The 19,685-nt window shown below is 43.7% G+C and overlaps 1 protein-coding gene across 3 annotated transcripts in view; it reads right to left on the bottom strand.

Moving 5' to 3' along the window:
- Window positions 1-19,685, bottom strand: part of LOC137383387 (genetic suppressor element 1-like) — a 319,556-nt gene that overhangs the window by 39,168 nt on the left and 260,703 nt on the right. For all 3 annotated transcript variants that reach the window (XM_068056168.1, XM_068056178.1, XM_068056185.1), the window contains 4 exons: window positions 18,254-18,463; window positions 17,689-17,877; window positions 12,998-13,362; window positions 9,542-9,818 (listed from right to left, as the gene is read on the bottom strand). In XM_068056168.1, coding sequence (XP_067912269.1) covers window positions 9,542-9,818; window positions 12,998-13,362; window positions 17,689-17,877; window positions 18,254-18,463 — 1,041 coding nt within the window. The remainder of the gene's footprint in view (window positions 1-9,541; window positions 9,819-12,997; window positions 13,363-17,688; window positions 17,878-18,253; window positions 18,464-19,685) is intronic.

Genomic DNA, 19,685 nt, shown 5'->3' with positions numbered 1-19,685 from the left:
CTCCGTCGTTCCAGTGAAAACAATCCGAGTTTATCCAACCTCTCCTCATAGCTAATGCCCTCCAGACCAGGCAACATCCTGGTAAACCTCTTCTGTACCCTCTCCAAAGCCTCCAAGTCCTTCTGGTAGTGTGGCGACCAGAATTGCACGCAATATTTTAAGTGTGGCCTAACTAAAGTTCTATACAGCTGCAGCATGACTTGCCAATTTTTATACTCTCTGCCCCGACCGATGAAGGCAAGCATGCCATATGCCTTCTTGACTACCTTATCCACCTGCGTTGCCACTTTCAGTGACCTGTGGACCTGTACGCCCAGATCTCTCTGCCTGTCAATACTCCAGAGGGTTCTGCCATTTACTGTATACTTCCCACCTGCATTAGACCTTCCAAAATGCATTACCTCACATTTGTCCAGATTAAACTCTATCTGCCATTTCTCCGCCCAAGTCTCCAACCGATCTATATCCTGCTGTATCCTCTGACAATCCTCATCACTATCCGCAACTCCACCAACCTTTGTGTCGTCTGCAAACTTACTAATCAGACCAGCTACATTTTCCTCCAAATCATTTATATATACTACAAACAGCAAAGGTCCCAGCACTGATCCCTGCGGAACACCACTAGTCACAGCCCTCCATTCAGAAAAGCACCCTTCCACTGTTACCCTCTGTCTTCTATGACTGAGCCAGTTCTGTATCCATCTTGCCAGCTCACCTCTGATCCCTTGTGACTTCACCTTTTGTACCAGTCTGCCATGAGGGACCTTGTCAAAGGCTTTACTGAAGTTCATATAGACAACATCCACTGCCCTTCCTTCATCAATCATCTTCGTCACTTCCTCAAAAAACTCAATCAAGTTAGTGAGACACGACCTCCCCTTCACAAAACCATGCTGCCTCTCGCTAATATGTTCGTTTGTTTCCAAATGGGAGTAAATCCTGTCCCAAAGAATCCTCTCTAATAATTTCCTGCCACTGACGTAAGGCTCACCGGCCTATAATTTCCTGGATTATCCTTGCTACCCTTCTTAAACAAAAGAACAACATTGGCTATTCTCCAGTGCTCTGGGACCTCACCTGTCGCCAATGAGGATACAAAGATTTCTGTCAAGGCCCCAGCAATTTCTTCCCTTGCCTTCCTCAGTATTCTGGGGTAGATCCCATCAGGCCCTGGGGACTTATCTACCTTAATGCTTTGCAAGACACCCAACACCACCTCCTTTTTGATAATGAGATGACTGAGACTATCTACACTCCCTTCCCTAGACTCATCATCCACCAAGTCCTTCTCTTTGAGTACTGATGCAAAGTACTCACTTAGTACCTCGCCCATTTCCTCTGGCTCCACACATTGATTCCCTCCTCTGTCCTTGAGTGGGCCAACCCTTTCCCTGGTTACCCTCTTGCTCTTTATATACGTATAAAAAGCCTTGGGATTTTCCTTAATTCTGTTTGCCAATGACTTTTCATGACCCCTTTTAGCCTCCTGACTCCTTGCTTAAGCTCCATGGGATTTTATTTTTTAACCAGTCTGCCATGTGGGACCTTGTCAAAAGCCTTGCTAAAATCCATATCGACCACATCAACTGCACTGCCCTCATCAATCTTCCTTGTTACTTCTTCAAAAAATTCGATCAAGTTGGTCAAACAAGATCTCCCCTTAACAAATCCATGCTGACTATTCTTGATTAATCTGTGCCTTTCTAAGTAACAGTTTATCCTGTCTCTCAGAATCGATTCCAATAATTTGCCCACTACTGAGGTTAAACTGACTGGCCTGTAATTATTCAGTCTATCCCTCGCTTCCTTTTTAAACAGAGGTACAATGTTAGCAGTTCTCCAATCCTCCAGCACCGCACTTGTATCCAGTGTAGGCCAGACCAGGTAAGGACAGCAGATTTCCTTCCTTAAAGGGTATTAGTGAACTAGATGGGTTTTGATGACAATTGACGACAGAGGCCAGCAGCTCTTTCACTGAGCAGAGGTAGTAGCTGCTGCCAGAGCAGCACCTACCCAAGGCCCAGAAGCAGCGCTGGTCCCAGGCCACAGGTAGGTCAGGGTGGGAGTGGTCTCGCAGGGTGGGGATTGTGGGGGAAGGGTGTTTAGGAGAGTTGGTAGCAAGGGGAGGGGGGTGGTTCTCAACAGAGCCCCCCCTTCCTGATGCCGGGTCCCTTGTGCCTTTTAACGAGGGACCCCACCCCGGAGCCAGGAAGCAGCCCGCATGGTTTTTCTTGACGCGTTTCCCGTGTGACAAAGGCGGGATGAGGTCCTTAATTGGGCATTAATTGTCCAGTTTAGGGGCCTCAATTGGCGACGCGGCAGGAAGGCCGTTCACAGGCTCTCTTACTCTGGACTAAATTTTGGCAGAGGGAGGAAGGTGGTGGGAACCCCCTCCCCACCCCGCCAACATCCTACCCGATTTTATGCTCTCCCTGCCTCCAAACCAGAGAGCATAAAATTCCCCCCCCCCACCCCCGTCCTTGTTGCAAATCCCTCCATGGCTTCACCTCTCCCTATCTCAGTAATCTCCTCTAGCCCCACAACCCTCCAAGATACCGAGGTATCTGCACTCCTCTAATTCTGGCCTCTTGTGCATCCCTGATTTTAATCGCTCCACCATTGATGGCTGCGCCTTCAGTTACCGAGGCCCCAAGCTCTGGAATACCTCCCCTGCACCTCTCCGCCTTGCCTTCCTCCTTTAATACACTCCTTAAAACCAACCTTGTTGACCAAGATTTTGGTCATCTGACCTAATATCTCCTTTTGTGGCTCGGTGTCATACTTTGTTTTATAATGCTTCTGTGAAGCACCTTGGGACGTTTCATTATGTTAAAGGAGCTTTACAAATATGGGCTGTTGTTGCTGTCGTTCAGCCCAGAGGGCAGTCGGCTTCCTGTCTCTGGCAGGATTTCCACAGGTCCACGGCCTAATTGACTGCATCCATCTGGAGATCAAGGCTCCAATGGAATAACCAGGTGCAGTTGTAAATTGGAAGGGATTCCACTCCTTCAATGTGCAGCTGGTATGCGACCACTGCAAAAGGATCCTGCAGGTATGTGTGAAGTTTCTTCGGGCAGTCTCAGGTAACTCAGCTCTTCACATCTCCACACAGCCGCAGTGGATGACACCTGGGTGACACCTGCTGAAGAGCTGGCTGGTGACACCATTGTGCAGCCTGACCACAGAGGCACCGGAGAAGTACAATCGGTGCCTTCTAAATACCAAGGCCACAATAGAACAAGCCATTGGCTTGCTTAAAATGTGTTTTCAGTGCCTTGACCACTTTGGTGGCACCCTTCAATATGGGCTGTCAAAGTATCCCGCATAGTGGTGATGTGCTGCACTGTACCCTCCACAACTTGGCACTTCAAAGAGGAGTGGAACTGGTGCCAGAGGAAGGTGGGGAGCACCCAGTTTCCTCAAAGGAGGAGGATGAGATCCCGGCAGAGCATGATCATTCAGCGGTGCCTATGAGGCAGCCTGCCATAGATCTGCATGCTACAGTAGCCCGTGACGCCCTCATCCAGGCAGGCTTCAACTAAGAACAATGCATCTAGCATTGTACCCGTGCCATCCATTGCCCTGCCGCTGTCATTGCAGCCATGCACACCCCCTTCCTGCAAACAAATCTAACTGCTGCGAGGAGCCATCAACCCATTCCATCTCTGCCTTGCATGGTCATCCAGGAGTCTCATGCCACTCCCCTACTTTCAGTCTGAGTTGGGAAATAAATGACACCATGGCACTTATCAGTGAACAACAACACATGCCTCTTTGAAATAACAGTTTTCCATTTGTTGCTAACATTGGAAGATGGACCCAAGTGAATCCCTTCGAGCTGCTAAGACCATTTCAGCATCCTCTTTCTCTTACTTCGACATCTGGCTTCAGCAGAAATCAAGACAGCCTGCTCATTTCTAGGCTCTAACATATTATATGCCCATGCCAGGAGTCCTCTGGGTTGCTGAGCCTGAGAGGGCCCCGCCAAAGACTGTCCCACCTGCCTCCATGCCCTGACTGCTTCCAAAATCATCTCAAGTGACACATCCGTGAATCAAGGGGCAGCCTTTTCCCTTCTGCCATCCATTATCTGCCTCCTTTTGTGACTGTAAATGAGCAACACATGATGCACAGTACTGCCACTGTGAGTGCTGCCCATGTCCCTTTAAATACTCAGCTCTCATTCAGGCTTCTGACCCTTCATCCGGCCTGCACCAGCTAATTGGACGGCATTCTCAGAAATGGCCTCTTAATTGACTGGCCCCTGCAAAGAGCAATCAGAAGGCCTGCTACTCGGAGGGTCGTGTTGCCAATCCAGAAATGGTCCCGCCTTTTTACCAGGGACTAAGTCCATAAGATTCCGCCCATAGTTAACAAGAGAGACAGGGAGAAAGGGAATAAGAAAGAGGAGAATGAGAATGCAGGAAAAAGGAAGAGGAAATAAGAAAGGGGAACGGAAATGAAAGAAACAAGGAGGGATGAATTGAAAAATCAAGGAAGGGAAGAAATCCAACGCTCAAGTATAGCATCTCACTGGGAGCATGATATTGGTGAATTTACACTTACATTTAACATTTGTGGGTTCTTTGTTGGTATTCAATTTATTTTATTTTCACTGTTGAGCTTTGAAAGAATGGCCACCCCAAATCATGTTGACAAATAAGTGGGCATTTGAACAAGAACTATTGGTGCCAGTGGAACTGCACCCAGGGGAGGGAATTACAAGAAAAAAAACTTAAATTTGGCCTTATTGTAGTTTAAAAAAAATCTTCTTCCATTGTTTACACATGAACAGACTCCCATCCCACGAAAGCTACCTGTGTAATTTGTGGTGAGCAACCATTATTTCACAAAAACACACCTTGTCCGATTGCCTTCAAGAAGCAATCTGCAGCCACATTTTGCATTGAGACCAACTGCAAAACAATGGCTAAAATGGAAGTAAATTAATGTCTGTGCCATCAGAATATTTGAACAGTGTTTGAAAATCAGCCCACGTACACAGGGAACTGTTTTATTTTCTGAGTTTCGTTTCATGTACAAAACCAATTGTGCTTCACAAGGGAAAATTAATTCCACAGTGTGGGAACCAAGATTAGTTACAAACATGAGATTTAATTTTCCAGATAATGAAGTTTAATTAAGTAAAGTTTAATTAAACTGTTGAAACTTTCAAGGTTTACTTACAGTAGGCTATCATTCAAACTTGTCAAATCTATGATTTCATGAAAGAGGACAACAGGAATGGGGATTGTGGGAGAGGGAGAACAGGAGTCAGGAATGCAGGGAATTAGGGAATTGGGGAATTAGGGATGAGGAGAGAGGGAGACTGGATGAGGCATCAGGGGATGGGGACTGAGGGACAGAAAGGGACTGAGGCTCAAGCCAATGAGAGTGGGGTGGAAGGAGGTGAGAGATTGTGGGGGGAGGGGGCGGTGACATGGAGACTAACATTTTCTGCAGAACCAAGAGCAGTGGTAACGATGTGGTCAATGGGAACAAGTGCGAGAGGAGCAGGTAGTAAAGGGTTAAATGAAACCTCGGGACCTTACTTCTAGTACTCCTATGAGTAAACTAGACTATATTCCCTGGAGTTTAGAAGAGTGAGATATGATCTAATTGAAACATATAACAATCTTAAGGGGCTTGATAGGGTAGATGCTGGGGGGATGTTTCCCCTGGCTGGGGAGTCTAGAACTAGGTGCCACAGTCTCAGAATAAGCGGTCAGCTATTTAGGACTGAAATGAAGAGAAATGTCTTTACTTGAAGGATTATGAACCTTTAGAATTTTTTACGCCAGAAAGCTGTGGCTACTCAGCCATTGAACATATTCAAGTCAAAGATCAATAGATTTTTGGATACTAAGGGAATTAAGAGATTTGGGGGTAGTGTGGGAAGGTGTATCTGTGGTAGAAGATCAGCCATGATCTTATTGATGGCAGAGCAGACTTGAGGGGCCGAATGGTCTATTCCTGCTCCCATTTATTACGTTATGTTCTTAAATGAGTTAATTTTAATCTTATAGAACTATATTTATAATCAGCAAGTAAGTTTGGATCTCTGAGTTTCCCACTGCAGGCGATGGAATAATCAAGTATGAACTCACCCTCATTCTTCTAATTAAGTGATCCTCCATGTACCGTGAGTAGTCATCTGAAGACAGGGTGGCTTCCCCCATCCAAGGAAATGTTCTCTTTATAATATCATTCCATCATGTGACATTCCCCATGGTTCCTATGCTGTCCTCAAGCTGTGTCTTTCCTAATTGACAGCTTTCTAATTGTGCCCAGAATTCACTTCGAAAATAGATGGTAGCTTTGGGGCCGGATTTTCAAAGCAGGGTGGGGAACCTGACACCTGAATTCCAGGTGCCAACCCCACACTTCAGCTGCATCGCTCTCATGACGTGATCTTTGAATGCTAATGCCCTAATTGGACAGGAGGCGAGCTCGATGTCCAATTAGAGGTGCCAGGCGCCTCCAGGAGGCGGAAGCTGAATGCCTGCCACCAACGGCAAAGGCAGGCAACAGCCATGTTGGGGGCTGTCGCTGCCTTGCCAGGAAAAGCAGGCAGCTCATGAAAGGGCCAGGTCGGTAACTACAGCAGGAAGTGGCCATGGACACCAAGTGGAGGTACAGCGCTCAAATTGGTGCTAGTAGTCCCCTCAATTTTAATCTCACCAGACATAGAAACAAATTTGTAATAAAAGCAAAATACTGCAGATGCTGGAAATCTGAAATAAAAACAAGAAGTGCTGGAAATACTCAACAGGTCTGGCAGCATCTGTGGAGAGAGAAGCAGAGTTAACGTTTCAGGTCAGTGACCCTTCATCAGAACTGGCAAATATTAGAAATGTAACAGGTTTTAAGCAAATAATGTGGGGGTGGGGCAAGAGATAACCAAAGAGGTGTTGATAGGACAAGATCACAGAGAATAACTGACAAGAAGGTCATGGAGCAAAGGCAAATGGTAAGTTAGTGGTGTGGTGAAAGACAAAGCGTTAGTGCAGAGAGCGTGTTAATTGACAGAAAAATGAACATCCTGGCCCGCAAGCACAAACATGAAAAAAAAAGTGGGTAGGCACAGTAGAAACAAACTAAAATAAAATAAACAAATAAAACATAAAAAATAACTAAAAATAAAAAGGGGGCCCGTCATGCTTTGAAATTATTGAACTCAATGTTCAATCTGGCAGGCTGTAGCATGCCTAATCGGTAAATGAGATGCTGTTCCTCAAGCTTGTGTTGATGTTCACTGGAACACTGCAGCAATCCCAGGACAGAGATGTGGGCATGAGAGCAAGGGGGTGTGTTGAAATGGCCAGCAACCGGAAGCTCGGGGTCATGCTTTCGAACTGAGCGGAGGTGTTCCGCAAAGCGGTCACCCAATCTGCGTTTGATCTCCCCAGTGTAGACGAGACCACATTGTGAGTAGCGAATACAGTCGAGTAAATTGAAAGAAGTACAAGTAAATCACTGCTTCACCTGAAAGGAGTGTTTGGGGCCTTGGATGGTGAGGAGAGAGGAGGCAAATGGGCAGGTATTACACCTCCTATGATTGCATGGGAAGGTGCTGTGGGAAGGGGACGAGGTGGTGGGGGTAATGGAGGAGTGGACCAGGGTGTCGCGGAGGGAACAATCCCTTCGGAATACTGACAGGGGAAGGGAGGGGAAGATGCGTTTGATAGAAATTTGATTTTGTCCTGCAGCAACCCTGATTGCTGGGCACTAATGTGCACTAGTTTGGTTGGGATTGCCAAAATCTGATTTAAAAATTGCCTTTCTGAGTGCTCTGGCCCATTAACAAGCTCCTTAATAAGTTTAATGGGCTGTTAGTTTATGGCATGTGTGTTCCCCATTCCCTCCCCAACGCTAGCACTTTGAAAATTCAACATTGTCTCAGAGGCACCAGGATCCTTAGATGACCTTTGGGACTGTGATTCCTAAATGGCACTGCATCGGGTTCCGACCCTGTGGCCCTTTTGGAAATCCGGCCTTTGGTCTGTGTTGTATCTGGGTCAGAGATCCAAATTTAACAAGGTTGGATAATAGGTAAGGATTTTGGGGACCCAATATATTATGGAGTTTTCCTTCCATCCTAGGACTGGGGAGAAAACGTTTATCACCTGTATTACGGACAGGTGGGAAGTGGTGTGGGTGACCCACTTTTCACCTCTCCACTGACCGCACATAGTGTTTTAGTCCCTGAGTGTTTTCAGGGTCAAATAAATGGACAAACATCAGATTTTCTTGAGGCATTAAAAAAATAAATATTTTTACACAATAACTGAATATTCACGACTTCACTCATTCATGCATTCACACACACACACACAAAAAAGAAAAGATAGAGAGTAGAGCATAACATGCAATTAGAGACGAATTGTTGTAAAAGAGTTCATTGTTTTAAAAAGCTTTAGAAGCTTTACAGGAGGAAATCTTTCAGCGGTGCAGGCCTGAATATTCTTTGTCTTGAAAAGGATGAAGTGTCACAGGCTCCTTGTGGTTAAGCCTCAATCCGCAGTCGATGGTGGAAATCCTGGCTCACTTATGCAGATAGGGGGTTGCATTTTAAAAGCCTGCCGCCGAAATAGGCATCGGGCGGAAAGATTTGCAGCCCACACGCATGGGATCCACGTCGTGGATCCGCTGCGATTCCAAATGCGGTGGCTCATTAGCATGTCTGGGGCGGCTGCCCCCCAATGACGTGGACGGGCGGACAACCATCCCCGGCAACGGCGTCTGGCGCCAATGCGCAGGCGCCATTTTTAAAGGGCTTACAGTGGTATGTTTTCTTAGTAACGTAACACTTCACATTACCTGTTGTTGTAAGCAAATGGATGTTTAGCCCTTCCTGGCTAACAATTAGCCATAAGTTGGAGAATAAAGTTCCATTTACTGCAGAGTCAGCCGGTTGAGTCTCTAACATGTCCTGTATAGCAAATCACTGTTTATCAGGCCTTGCCTTCTTTTTTAATTTTTCAACATGCAAGGTGGTGAGAGGAATGGTGAAGAAGCAAATGGTACTTTCCTCATTCAGCAAGTTGACAATGACTAAAGGTCTTGAAATCCTCTAACAAGTAGTAATTATGGGGTAGAGCACACCCACATTTCTGACTTGTACTGCCACCAGACCAAGTTCCCCACCAGCAGCACGGATTTGGAAAATAGTCCCAGCTAAATATTGTTCCCACCAGCTGAAACCGGGTATGGCACTGTAGAGAGTCCATCCCTCCTCCTCCCTCTTCCTCAGGTTTACAGAAGCAATAAGAATTATGCTCGGGATGAGATAAAGAACTGGAAGCAAGTTTATGAAGAGCAGGAAAGGAGAAAGAAAGGAAAGAATTTGCATTTATATAATGCAATAGGAAGCTTGCAGTATGCTCTTAAAGAGGATGGCATGCTGGACAGCACTAGCTTTTGATTTATACACAAATGAAAGACAAATCTTACTGAACTTAACGCAGATACTGCTTCTTTAGCAATAGTCTAAACTCTTTGCTTGTGGAACACCAGCACCTGTTGACATGCTACTCACCTGCTTCTATCTCGTTCCTGCTCTGAAAACTCAAGCCCTTGTTCCCTATGAAGCTGCTGAAGGTGGCGCTGACGGAAATTAACTCCATGTCCTGGCCGTTCCTCCCTCCCCTGTTGCAGATGGCTGTGACGTAGTGCAGACTTCCCCTCCAGGGATGAGGAATATGGGGAAAGGTTTGGATGGACCCCAAGTAAAGAAGAGGAAGCAGGCAGGGCAATAGGTTCCAGAGGCAATGTTCGAACCTTTCCACTTCCCAGAGAGGGCTCTTTGGCTTTCTCTGGAAAAGAAATGCTGCTATTCAGAAAGACTATTTTCTGCTTTTAAAAAATATACACATATAAATAACACAATTAATAATGTTAAAAGAATTTTGGACTCAGATTATTTTTAATGATTATTAAATGATTTTTTTTTTGTTCAAAGCCAGCATTTATTGCCCATCCCCAAATGTCCTTGAGAAGGTAGTGGTGAGCCACCTTTTTGAACCGCTGCAGTCCATGTGGTTTAGGTACATCCACAGTGCTATTAGGGAGGGAGTTCCAGGACTTTGACCTGGCAACAGTGAAGGAATGGAGGGGAACTTGCAGGTGGTGGTGTTCCCATGCACCTGCTGTCCTTGTCCTTCTAGGTGGTAGAGGTTGCAGGTTTGGAAGGTGTTGTTGAAAGAGCCTTGGTGAGTTTCTGCAGTGCATCTTGTATATGGTACACACTGCTGCCACTGTGAGCCAGTGATAGACGAAGTGAATGTTTAAGGTGGTGGATGGGGGTGCCTATCATGAGGGCTGCCTTGTCCTGGATTATGTTGAGCTTCTTGAGTGTTATTGGAGCTGTACTCACCCAAGCAAGTGAGGGAATATTCCATCACACTCCTGACTTGTACCATGTGGACAGGCTTTGGTGAGTCAGGAGGTGAGTTAGTTGCCACAGAATTCCCAGCCTCTGACCTGCTCTTCTAGTCACTTTATATTACAGGTCCAGAAGTTTCTGGTTACATGGAGTGAATTGTATTGGGTGACGATTGGCATCTGTGATACTGGGGTCCTCAGGTGGTGGCCGAGATGGATCATTAATTTGGCACTTCTGGATGAAGGTGGTTGCAAATGCTTCAGCCTTGTCTTTTGCACTAACATGCTGGGCACCCCCATCATTGATGATGGAGATATTTTTGGAGCTTCCTTCTCCTGTTAGTTGTTAAATTGCCCACCACCATTCATGGCTGGATGTGGCAGGACTGCAGAGCTTTGGTATGATCCATCGGTTGTGGGATCGATTAGCTCTGTCTATAGCATGCTGCATCTGCTGTTTAACATGCATGCAGCTCTGTGTTGTAGCTTCACCAGGTTGGTACCTACTTTTTAGTTACGCCTGGTGCTGCTCATTGCATGCTCTCCTATGCTCCTTATTGAACCAGGGTTGGTCCACTAGCTTGATGGTAATGGTAGAGTGAGGGATATGCTGGGCCATGAGGGGAGAGATTGTGGTTGAATATAATTCTGCTGCTGATGGCCCATAGCACCTCATGGATGCCCTGCTAGATCTGTTCTGAATCTATCCCATTTAGCACGGTGGTAGTGGCACAGAACACAATGGAGGGTATCCTAAGTGTGAAGAAGGGACTTCATGTCCACAAGGGTTATGCAGTGATCATTCCTACCAACACTATCATGGATAGGTGCATCTGCGACAAGTAGATTTGTGAGGATGAGGTCAAGTCGGTTTTTCCCTCTTGTCTCTTCTCTCACCACCTGCTGCAGGCCTAATCTGGCTTTCAGGACTTGGCAAGTTTGGTCAGCAGTGGTGCTACCAAGCCAATCTTTGTGATGGACATTGAAGTCCCCCACCCAGGGTACTCTTGCAACCCTTGGTGCTTCTTCAAGTGGTGATTCATCAGTTGAGGAAGGGCAGTAGGTGGTAATCAGCAGGAGGTTTCCTTGCCCATGTTTGACCCGATGCCATGACACTTCATAAAATCTGGAGTCAATGTTGAGGACTCCCAACTTTATACCACTGTGCTCCCATCTCTGGTGGGTCTGTCCTGCCGGTGGGACAGGACATACCCAATGATGGTGATGGCGGAATCTGGGACATTGGCTGTAAGGTATGATTCTGTAAGTATGACTTTGACCAGTCTGTAGGACATCTCTCACAATTTTGGCACAAATCTCCAGATGTTTGTGTGGAGGACTTTGCAAAGTTGACTTGGCAGTGTGTGCCTTTGTAGCATCCAGTGCCTAGGTTGATGCCAGGTGGTCTGTCCAGTTTCATTTTTATTCGAATTTTTCTGTAGTGGTTTGGTATAACTGAATGGCTTGCTAGGCGTTTTCAGTTAAGAGTCAATCACATTGCTGTAGGTTTGGAGAGTCACATGTAGACCAGACTAAGTAAGAGCAGCAGATTTCCTTCCTTAAATGACATTAGTGAACCAGATTGGTTTTTACGACAATCCAGTAGTTTCAGGATCATCATTATTGAGACTAGCTTTTTATTCCAGATGTATTTAATTAATTGATTTGAACTCGTGTCTTCTGAGCATTAGTCCAGGCCTCTGGTTTAATAGTCCAGTAGCATAACCACTATGCTATCATTCCCTCAATCCTGCAGCAATGGTTTTAAACACCACAGGGGTCTTGGTCAGAAGCACAAACCAGGCAATGGCAAATCGGCCACCTGCATTACATCCCATCGTCAAAGATATAAAATGGACTGCAAATTCACTATCAGTTGTTTTGTGCTCCTTCCCTAGACCATTTTACCTCCATTTTTCTTAGTATGGCCTGTTTTAACTTTTTTTTATATATTTGAAAAATAGCCTACAAATGACTGCTTTTGATATTAGAAGATGAATGCTTAACTCGTTTGGCTGACACTCCTTTGCCTGCTACTTTAATGCAAGGCTCCCACTGGAAATTAAACTCATGTTATTTCTATAACAGGCAACCAACCAATGCCAGATCTACTCCCCAATTGTGCCTGACCTCATTGGCTATTTTATATGGGCAAGCAGAGTGTGTAGTGCATTATTTGTGAGAAAAGTGGGAAATCATTATCATAGATTTTCATGTTCAATGTAAGCTCATGGACATTTTCCATAAGGCCACGTATGCTTAACATTTTAAGAAGATAGTGTGCTGCACTAATCCTCTTTGCTAGGACTTTTCCTAGCATCCAGATGATATACCCTTCAGTGTTTAACAGACTATTGTCCTCATATCAAAGTGTTTGGAAAATCTGTTTTTTGTTTGGGTACCAGGTAAGGCAAGAGAGATGCATATAACTATTTTCACAGACAAGTGATGCGCTCATGCATTTTTTACGTGTGCTTTATTTCATTGTTCTGTTTGTATTTAATTGGAAAAAAAGCTTTATTGAATAGTTTTTTTCCAAAGTTGGCAGCACTTTAATGGGCCAGATTTATCTGATTAAATAAATCAATGGCAGAAAATTTTGACACAATACCTGGTTGAGTAGTTGGAATAATGCGCCATGAGTTTGTGTGTTCATCATTCCTTTGAATAGGCTGGAACTGTTCCATTGCAGAGATGAAATCCTTCCACCCTTCCAAATATCTCTTTCCTGTATCACCCATCAGAACTGTATTCTTCTCTGCCCCATATTCAATCTCAAGGTCTTTTTCTTGCTTCATTTCTTTCCTTCGTTTAATCTCTTTCTCCCATTCCATTTCTTGCTGTTTTTCTCTCTTCCTGCCCTGTTCTGTAATTACTTCTGATTCCCTTTCTTGAGGAGTCCCCCGTTCCAAATTCTTTTCTTTCTCATGTTCATGCTCCTTTTCTTGCTGTCTCGCCTCATCATCCATTTGCAACCTGTGGTGTCAAAAATAAACCACATTTTGCCATCTTTTAAAAAAAATGTCCTCTTTTAAAGTTTCTCCCAACATAAGCCATTCATGATTTGAGAACAATGGCGGATGACTTGTTCCTAGGCCAACATCACTGAAACTGGATGCTAATGGAAGCTGAGCTGCAACTACTTATCCCTTGTACATCCATCCCTCCCATTTTCAAATCTTTAGGATTTTCAGAAGGCAACTGACAAAGTTCCTCATGCCTCAAGGCTTTTAATAAGGTTTAGACTCATGGAATAGATTCTAGTTCATACAGATGGTTTGAAAATTAGCTTTGCAACAGGAGTCGGAGGGTAATGTTAAGTGGAAGATGATTTGCTTGGGGAAAAGTAGGCAGTTGTGCTCCCCAAGGATATTTCCTATGACCCCACTATTCACAATATTTGTGAATGATAATAGGGCATTTAAGATTGTATTTGCTAATAACACAAGGTCATGTTGACAGGTAATAAGCAGAAAGGAGATTGATTATCTTCATGTAGATGGGCTGAGATACAGCAGATGGATTTTAATATGGGCAAATATAGTGTAATGCATAGAAGTAGTGACTTTTGTGTAACTTGAAAGCCTCCCATTTTGTGATCGGCTGGAATAAACAGTAAGTGAGGCAAATTCAGCCCCACAGGTACACAAGCAACTCCCCCTTAAAGGGGCAGCACCGCTGATATTTCAAGGGAGGGTGGTCCAAAATAACAGACTAAATTAGAACGCTAAAATCAGGAAAAATAAAAATGAAAATTCCATATGCTACCCATTGGTGACAGAAGTTATCCTTGGTGGTAGACAATGCATGTTTGTGCCCACTAGATCACACAAGGATCTTTTTTTCCTTTTTGTTGATTGTTTGCTGGGATAGGAAAGGAAAAGGATAGGGGTTAGGGTCATTAATTATACCTTAGCTAATGTGATGCAGTTGTTAAGAAGGAAAACAGAGCATTCAGATACATCAAGATAATTGAGGATTCCAGGTTATAACAATGTATAGGTCACTGATGAGGCAGGTCTGGAGTATGATTTGTGGTCTTGGCCACCCTGTCTCAAAAGGAATATTGAAACACTGGATAGAGTCCAGAGTAATGTGAGAAGAATGATCCCAGGCCTTAGGGGCTTGAGCTGTGGGGAAAGAGTTAGATGACTGGGTTTCCTTTCACTGGAGAAAAGACGGGAAGGAGATGTGATGCAGATCTTTAGAACAACTACTTAACTTGGACAGTCGGCACAGAACTCAGGGAATAACTAAAATCTTCACAAGCCTTGAGCAAGATTAGAGATTTGTTGAATTATTTTCCTTGAGCTTTGTGGAACACCCTAACAGAGAAAGTAGTTTATTCTGGATCATGTTATGCCTTTACAAAGAAACTGAGACAACACCCATGAAAAATAAATCTGAGAGTGTTAGAGATATTAATAGATCTGTTTGATTTGTGTGGAAGTTGGAGAGTATAGAGAGCTTGGGTGGGGTCAGTGTGAAGACCATGATTGGAATAATCATACATGGACTGTGGAGGGAATGAGCTTGATGGGACAAATGGCTTTTTCTTGTTCCAAGCTTTCTTACGTTTTATTATGAGAAATAGGCATCCAGCAGCCGGGTTTACATCTGCAGCTCATTTGCATTGGGAGTGTGGACACTAACCTCACGTCCTAATTTTCCTTTTGTACACCAATGTGTCACACACTGCCTTAGGGTAACAATTCAAAACACAATTCTCTAAAGAGAAATCCTCACAATTTAAATTTAAACTAAAATTCTTCAGAGTGCTTTCCTAATATTTATGAACATACAACTGCAGAGATAGTTGAGGCATTGGTCATAATATACCAAAACTCACTGGATTCTGGTAGAGTACCAGCAGATTGGAAAACCGCTAATGTGACGCCCCTATTCAAGAAAGGAGAGAGATAGAAAGCAGGAAACTAAAGACCAGTTAGCTTAACATCTGTCATTGGGGAAATGCTAGAGTCCATTATTAAGGAAGAAATAGCAGGACATTTAGAAAAACATAATGCAATCAGACAGAATCAACATGGTTTTATGAAGGGGAAATCATGTTTGACAAATTTGTTAAAGTTCTTTGAGGATACAACAAGCAGAGTGGATAAAGGGGAACAGCTGGATGTAGTGTATTTGGATTTTCAGAAGGCTTTCGATAAGGTGCCACATAAAAGGTTATTGCACAAAATAAGTGATCAGGGTATTGGGGGTAATGTGTTGGCATGGATTGAGGATTGGCTAACACAGAGAAAGCAGAGAATTGGGATTAATGGGTCTTTTTCAGGTTGGAAAGCCATAGCTAGTGGGGTGCCACAAGGATCGGCCGTAGGGCTTCAATTATTTACTATCTATATTAATGACTTGGAGGAAGGGACAGAGTGTAGTGTATCCAAATTTGCAGACGATACAAAAATAGGTGTGAAGGCATGTTGTGATGAGGATGCAAAGAATCGGCAAAGGGATATAGATAGGTTAAGTGAGTGGGCAAAAACTTGGCAGATGGAGTTCAATGTGGGAAAGTGTGAGGTCATCCATTTTGGTAGGAAGAATAAAAATGCAGATTAGTATTTAGATGGAGAAAGACTATAAAAAAGTGCAGTACAGAGGGATATGGTGTTCTTGTACATGAAACACAAAATGTTAGCATGCAAGTGCAGCAAGTAATTAGGAAGGTAAATGGAATTATGGCCTTTATTTCTAGGGGGTTAGAGCTTAAAAATAGGGAAGTCTTGTTACAACTGTACAGGGTGTTGGTGAGGCCACACCTGGAGTACTGCGTACAGTTTTGGTCCCCTTATTTAAGGAAGGATATACTAGCATTGGAGGCAGTTCAGAAAAGGTTCACTAGGCTGATTCCTGGGATGAAGGGGCTGTCTTATCAAGAACGGCTAAACAGGTTAGGCCTTTACTCATTAGAGTTTAGAAGAATGAGAGGTGATCTTATTGAAACATATAAGACCTAAGGGGGCTTGACAGGGTGGATGTTGAGAATATGTTTCCACTGGTGGGGGAAATCTTGAACTAGGGGACATAGTTACAGAATAAGGGGGTCACACATTTAAAACTGAGATGCGAGGGAATTTCTTCTCTCAGAGGGCGGTGAATCTCTAGAATTCACTCCCTCACAGAGTTGTGGAGGCTGGGTCACTAAGTGTATTTAAGGAGGAGGTAGATAGATTTTTGAAATCTCGGGGAGTCAAGGGTTATGCGGAACAGGACTGAAAGAGGAGTTGAGACCTGGAACAGATCAGCCATGATCTTATTGAATGGTGGGGCAGGCTTGAGGGGTAGAATGGCCTACACCTGCCCCTATTTCTTATACAAACACTCCCTTCAACTTTGCTACTGGTCACAGTTAATCACATAATTGCTGGTAATAAATACATTACTACTACAGCCATTAACAATCATATTGAACTTTGTGTACATACTGGAAAGGCAATAAGTTCAGAATGTGCTGACCTCCAAAATCTGTGGACATTCCAGCAGGCTCCTGTTGCAATTTCAATGGGAGTCCATTAGAATCCAGGCCAGGACCTGGATACATTAGGTCCCAGCCTTGTGCCAAGGTTTTGGGAATGACCTTGTGGAGGTGGAGCCTCTGCCTACCCCTCACAGGGCTACTGATGTAACGGGGCGTGGAAGACTCTGAATATTGGAGTTCTACACTTCAGACGTCATCTTTGAGACCCAGGCCTGATTTTAACACACTCAAAACTCATTCACTTACACAGAGTTAAAAGTGTAAGTTCGATGCAGGTACACATGGTAACACCAGGAGTACTGGTCAAGCAAGGAGCAGATATTAGGCCCAACTGGGGGTCCAGACTCAGATCATGGATGCCCGAAGGACTGCCCTTTAAACATTTTAAAAGGAGGCACCTAAGTGTCCCTTCATGAAAGGATGCAACCCCAAGCCTGGGACGCTTTTGTCAGACTTTCTGGGCTCTTTGGTGGAGCACAGAGGGACCAGATGTTCCCCTAGCCCACCAGAGGCATGTAAATTGTGGGACCTCCCCGCGACTTGTGAACCTTGGCGGGGTCACTGGTGGATATCCAGGCTGGGTGTGACTTGGCAATTCTGCTGAGATATGACACCTCATGTAATTTCAGGGCTGCTTTCTTTTGCAATTTGATCTCAGGTTAGTGATCTGGGTTGGGCTAATTTCTTTCACTGGTACAACTCCCACCATTTCCCCGATTGCCTCAGAAGAAGCAAATAAACTATTTTAAAAAAGCACTGTAATTGGTGTTATTACAAAAAGTGTGTATGCTTTGCTCAATACTTACCTTCCTGCTGTAAGGACTGATAAATGTTCTGAGTGTAAGCCTGAGAGTGAAGGGTGAGCTAGACCCAGTGGCTGTCTCATACCAGCAAGGGAGAGGTGCATATTGGTAGGTTGGAGAGGTGGAAGGGTACCAGGCTGTGGAATGTGAAGGAATGGTGCTTGAAGTGAAAGGACATAAGGGTCATCAATTCTGTAAATTAAACACACACAGATTATTCAAAATGTCCCCAACAAATGCAAGCATTCATTCTGAGCAGCTATTTTTCATTAATACACTCTATTACTGGACAGTTATTTTGAGCGTATCATTATGGTTTCCAGACCTAGCACAAGGATATCATGCCAAAGGATATTTACAAATCAAACCTAATTCTAAGATGGCACTGCATGCTATTTTAGTACTTACTGGATTCCATCGCTCAAATGCTAAAGCCGAGTTTAAATACATACAGGAAAAGGCCATCTTATTTGTCTAATCAAACTATTGAAGATTGATTTGAAGTTTTAATTCAGTTTGTTATGCTCACCAAACCAATAATTTTATTGTGTCCTGTCAAGATACTAACCTATATGTTGGATGATGATAAGGAAGATGGGATAGGAAGGCAGGATGGTAGTAAGCTGCAGATGCAGCAGCTGTTGGAGAATCCAATCCTAGCGAAGGCAGAGAAGACAATGTCCGGATTTCATCTCGTCCATGATATGGACGGAAGCCTGCAAAGAAATCATCTGATCTGCTGCTGGAGGATACCAAGTGTGGAACCGGTCTCTGTAAACTGCAAATTTATAGGTTATCAGGAAATATATTCTGTTGAAGCTGAAAATTCAGATGCAGTTACTAAAGAGACAAAGCTATTCAAAACTACATTTCCCACAATGTTATAGGGTCTGAATGTTTCTCTTTTGAAAGATCTATGTCTCTTCACTGTCAGTAACACACATATTTCATACGAAGAATTCTGATAGATAGATCACTTAGCTACCCCAAACAAGTTGCATCCATTCCACTGGGACAAGGTTAAATAGTAATCTAATAGTAAAGAATGATCTGGGGAAGAGTGCTCATAGTATGATAGAATTTCATAAGTTTGAGAGTGATGTGGTTACCTCCAAAACTAGGGTCTTAAATTTAAACAAAGCCAGTTCTTGAGGTATGAGGGGCAAGTTGGCCGAAGTAGATTGGAATATTAGATTGAACGATAGGATGGTGGATAAGCAATGGGAAACATTTAAAGAAACATTTCATAATTCTCAAAGAATATACATTTCCTTGGAGAATAAAAGTCCCACTGGAAAAGTGATATAGCCCTGGCTAACTTTAGAAGTTAAGGTTAGTATTAGATTAAAAGAAGAGGCTTACAATGTTGCCAAAAATTAATAAGCCTGAGGATTGGGAGGGTTTTAAAAATCAGCAAAGAATGACCAAGAAATTAATAAAGAGCAAGAATAATATATGAATAAATTTGCAAGACATATAAAACATACTGTAAAAGCTTTTACAAGTATGTAAAGAGGAAGAGATTAACAGAAATAAACATGGGTCCCTCAGAGGCAGAGACTGAAGAAAGTATAATGGGGAATAAGGAAATAGCAGAGACATTAATCAAATATTTTGTGTCTGTCAAAGAACATACCAGAAATTATGAGAATCCAATGGTCTAATGAGAGAGGGAACTTAAAGTAATTAATATTAGTTACAAAAAAGTACTGGAGAAATTAGTGGCACTTAAAAGCCAACAAATCCCCAGGATCTGATGGCTTACAGCTTAGGTTTTTGAAAGAAGTGGCTACATTGATTTTGATTTTCCAGAATTCCATAGACTCTAGAACAATCCTCTTGAATTAGAAGGTAGCAAATGTAACCTTGCTATTCAAGAGAGGAAGTAGAGAGGAAACAAAACTGCTTACATTGTGAGAGGTGGTGGTGCAGTGGTAACAGCACTAGACTGGTAATTCAGAACCTGGGTTAATGCTCTGTGGACATGGGTTCAATTCCCA

The sequence above is a fragment of the Heterodontus francisci genome, chromosome 2 (assembly GCF_036365525.1).
Source record: "Heterodontus francisci isolate sHetFra1 chromosome 2, sHetFra1.hap1, whole genome shotgun sequence".
NCBI classification, from domain to species: domain Eukaryota; kingdom Metazoa; phylum Chordata; class Chondrichthyes; order Heterodontiformes; family Heterodontidae; genus Heterodontus; species Heterodontus francisci.
Note: the sequence above shows the minus strand (reverse complement) of the source record. Positions and strands in the feature narration are given on the sequence as shown.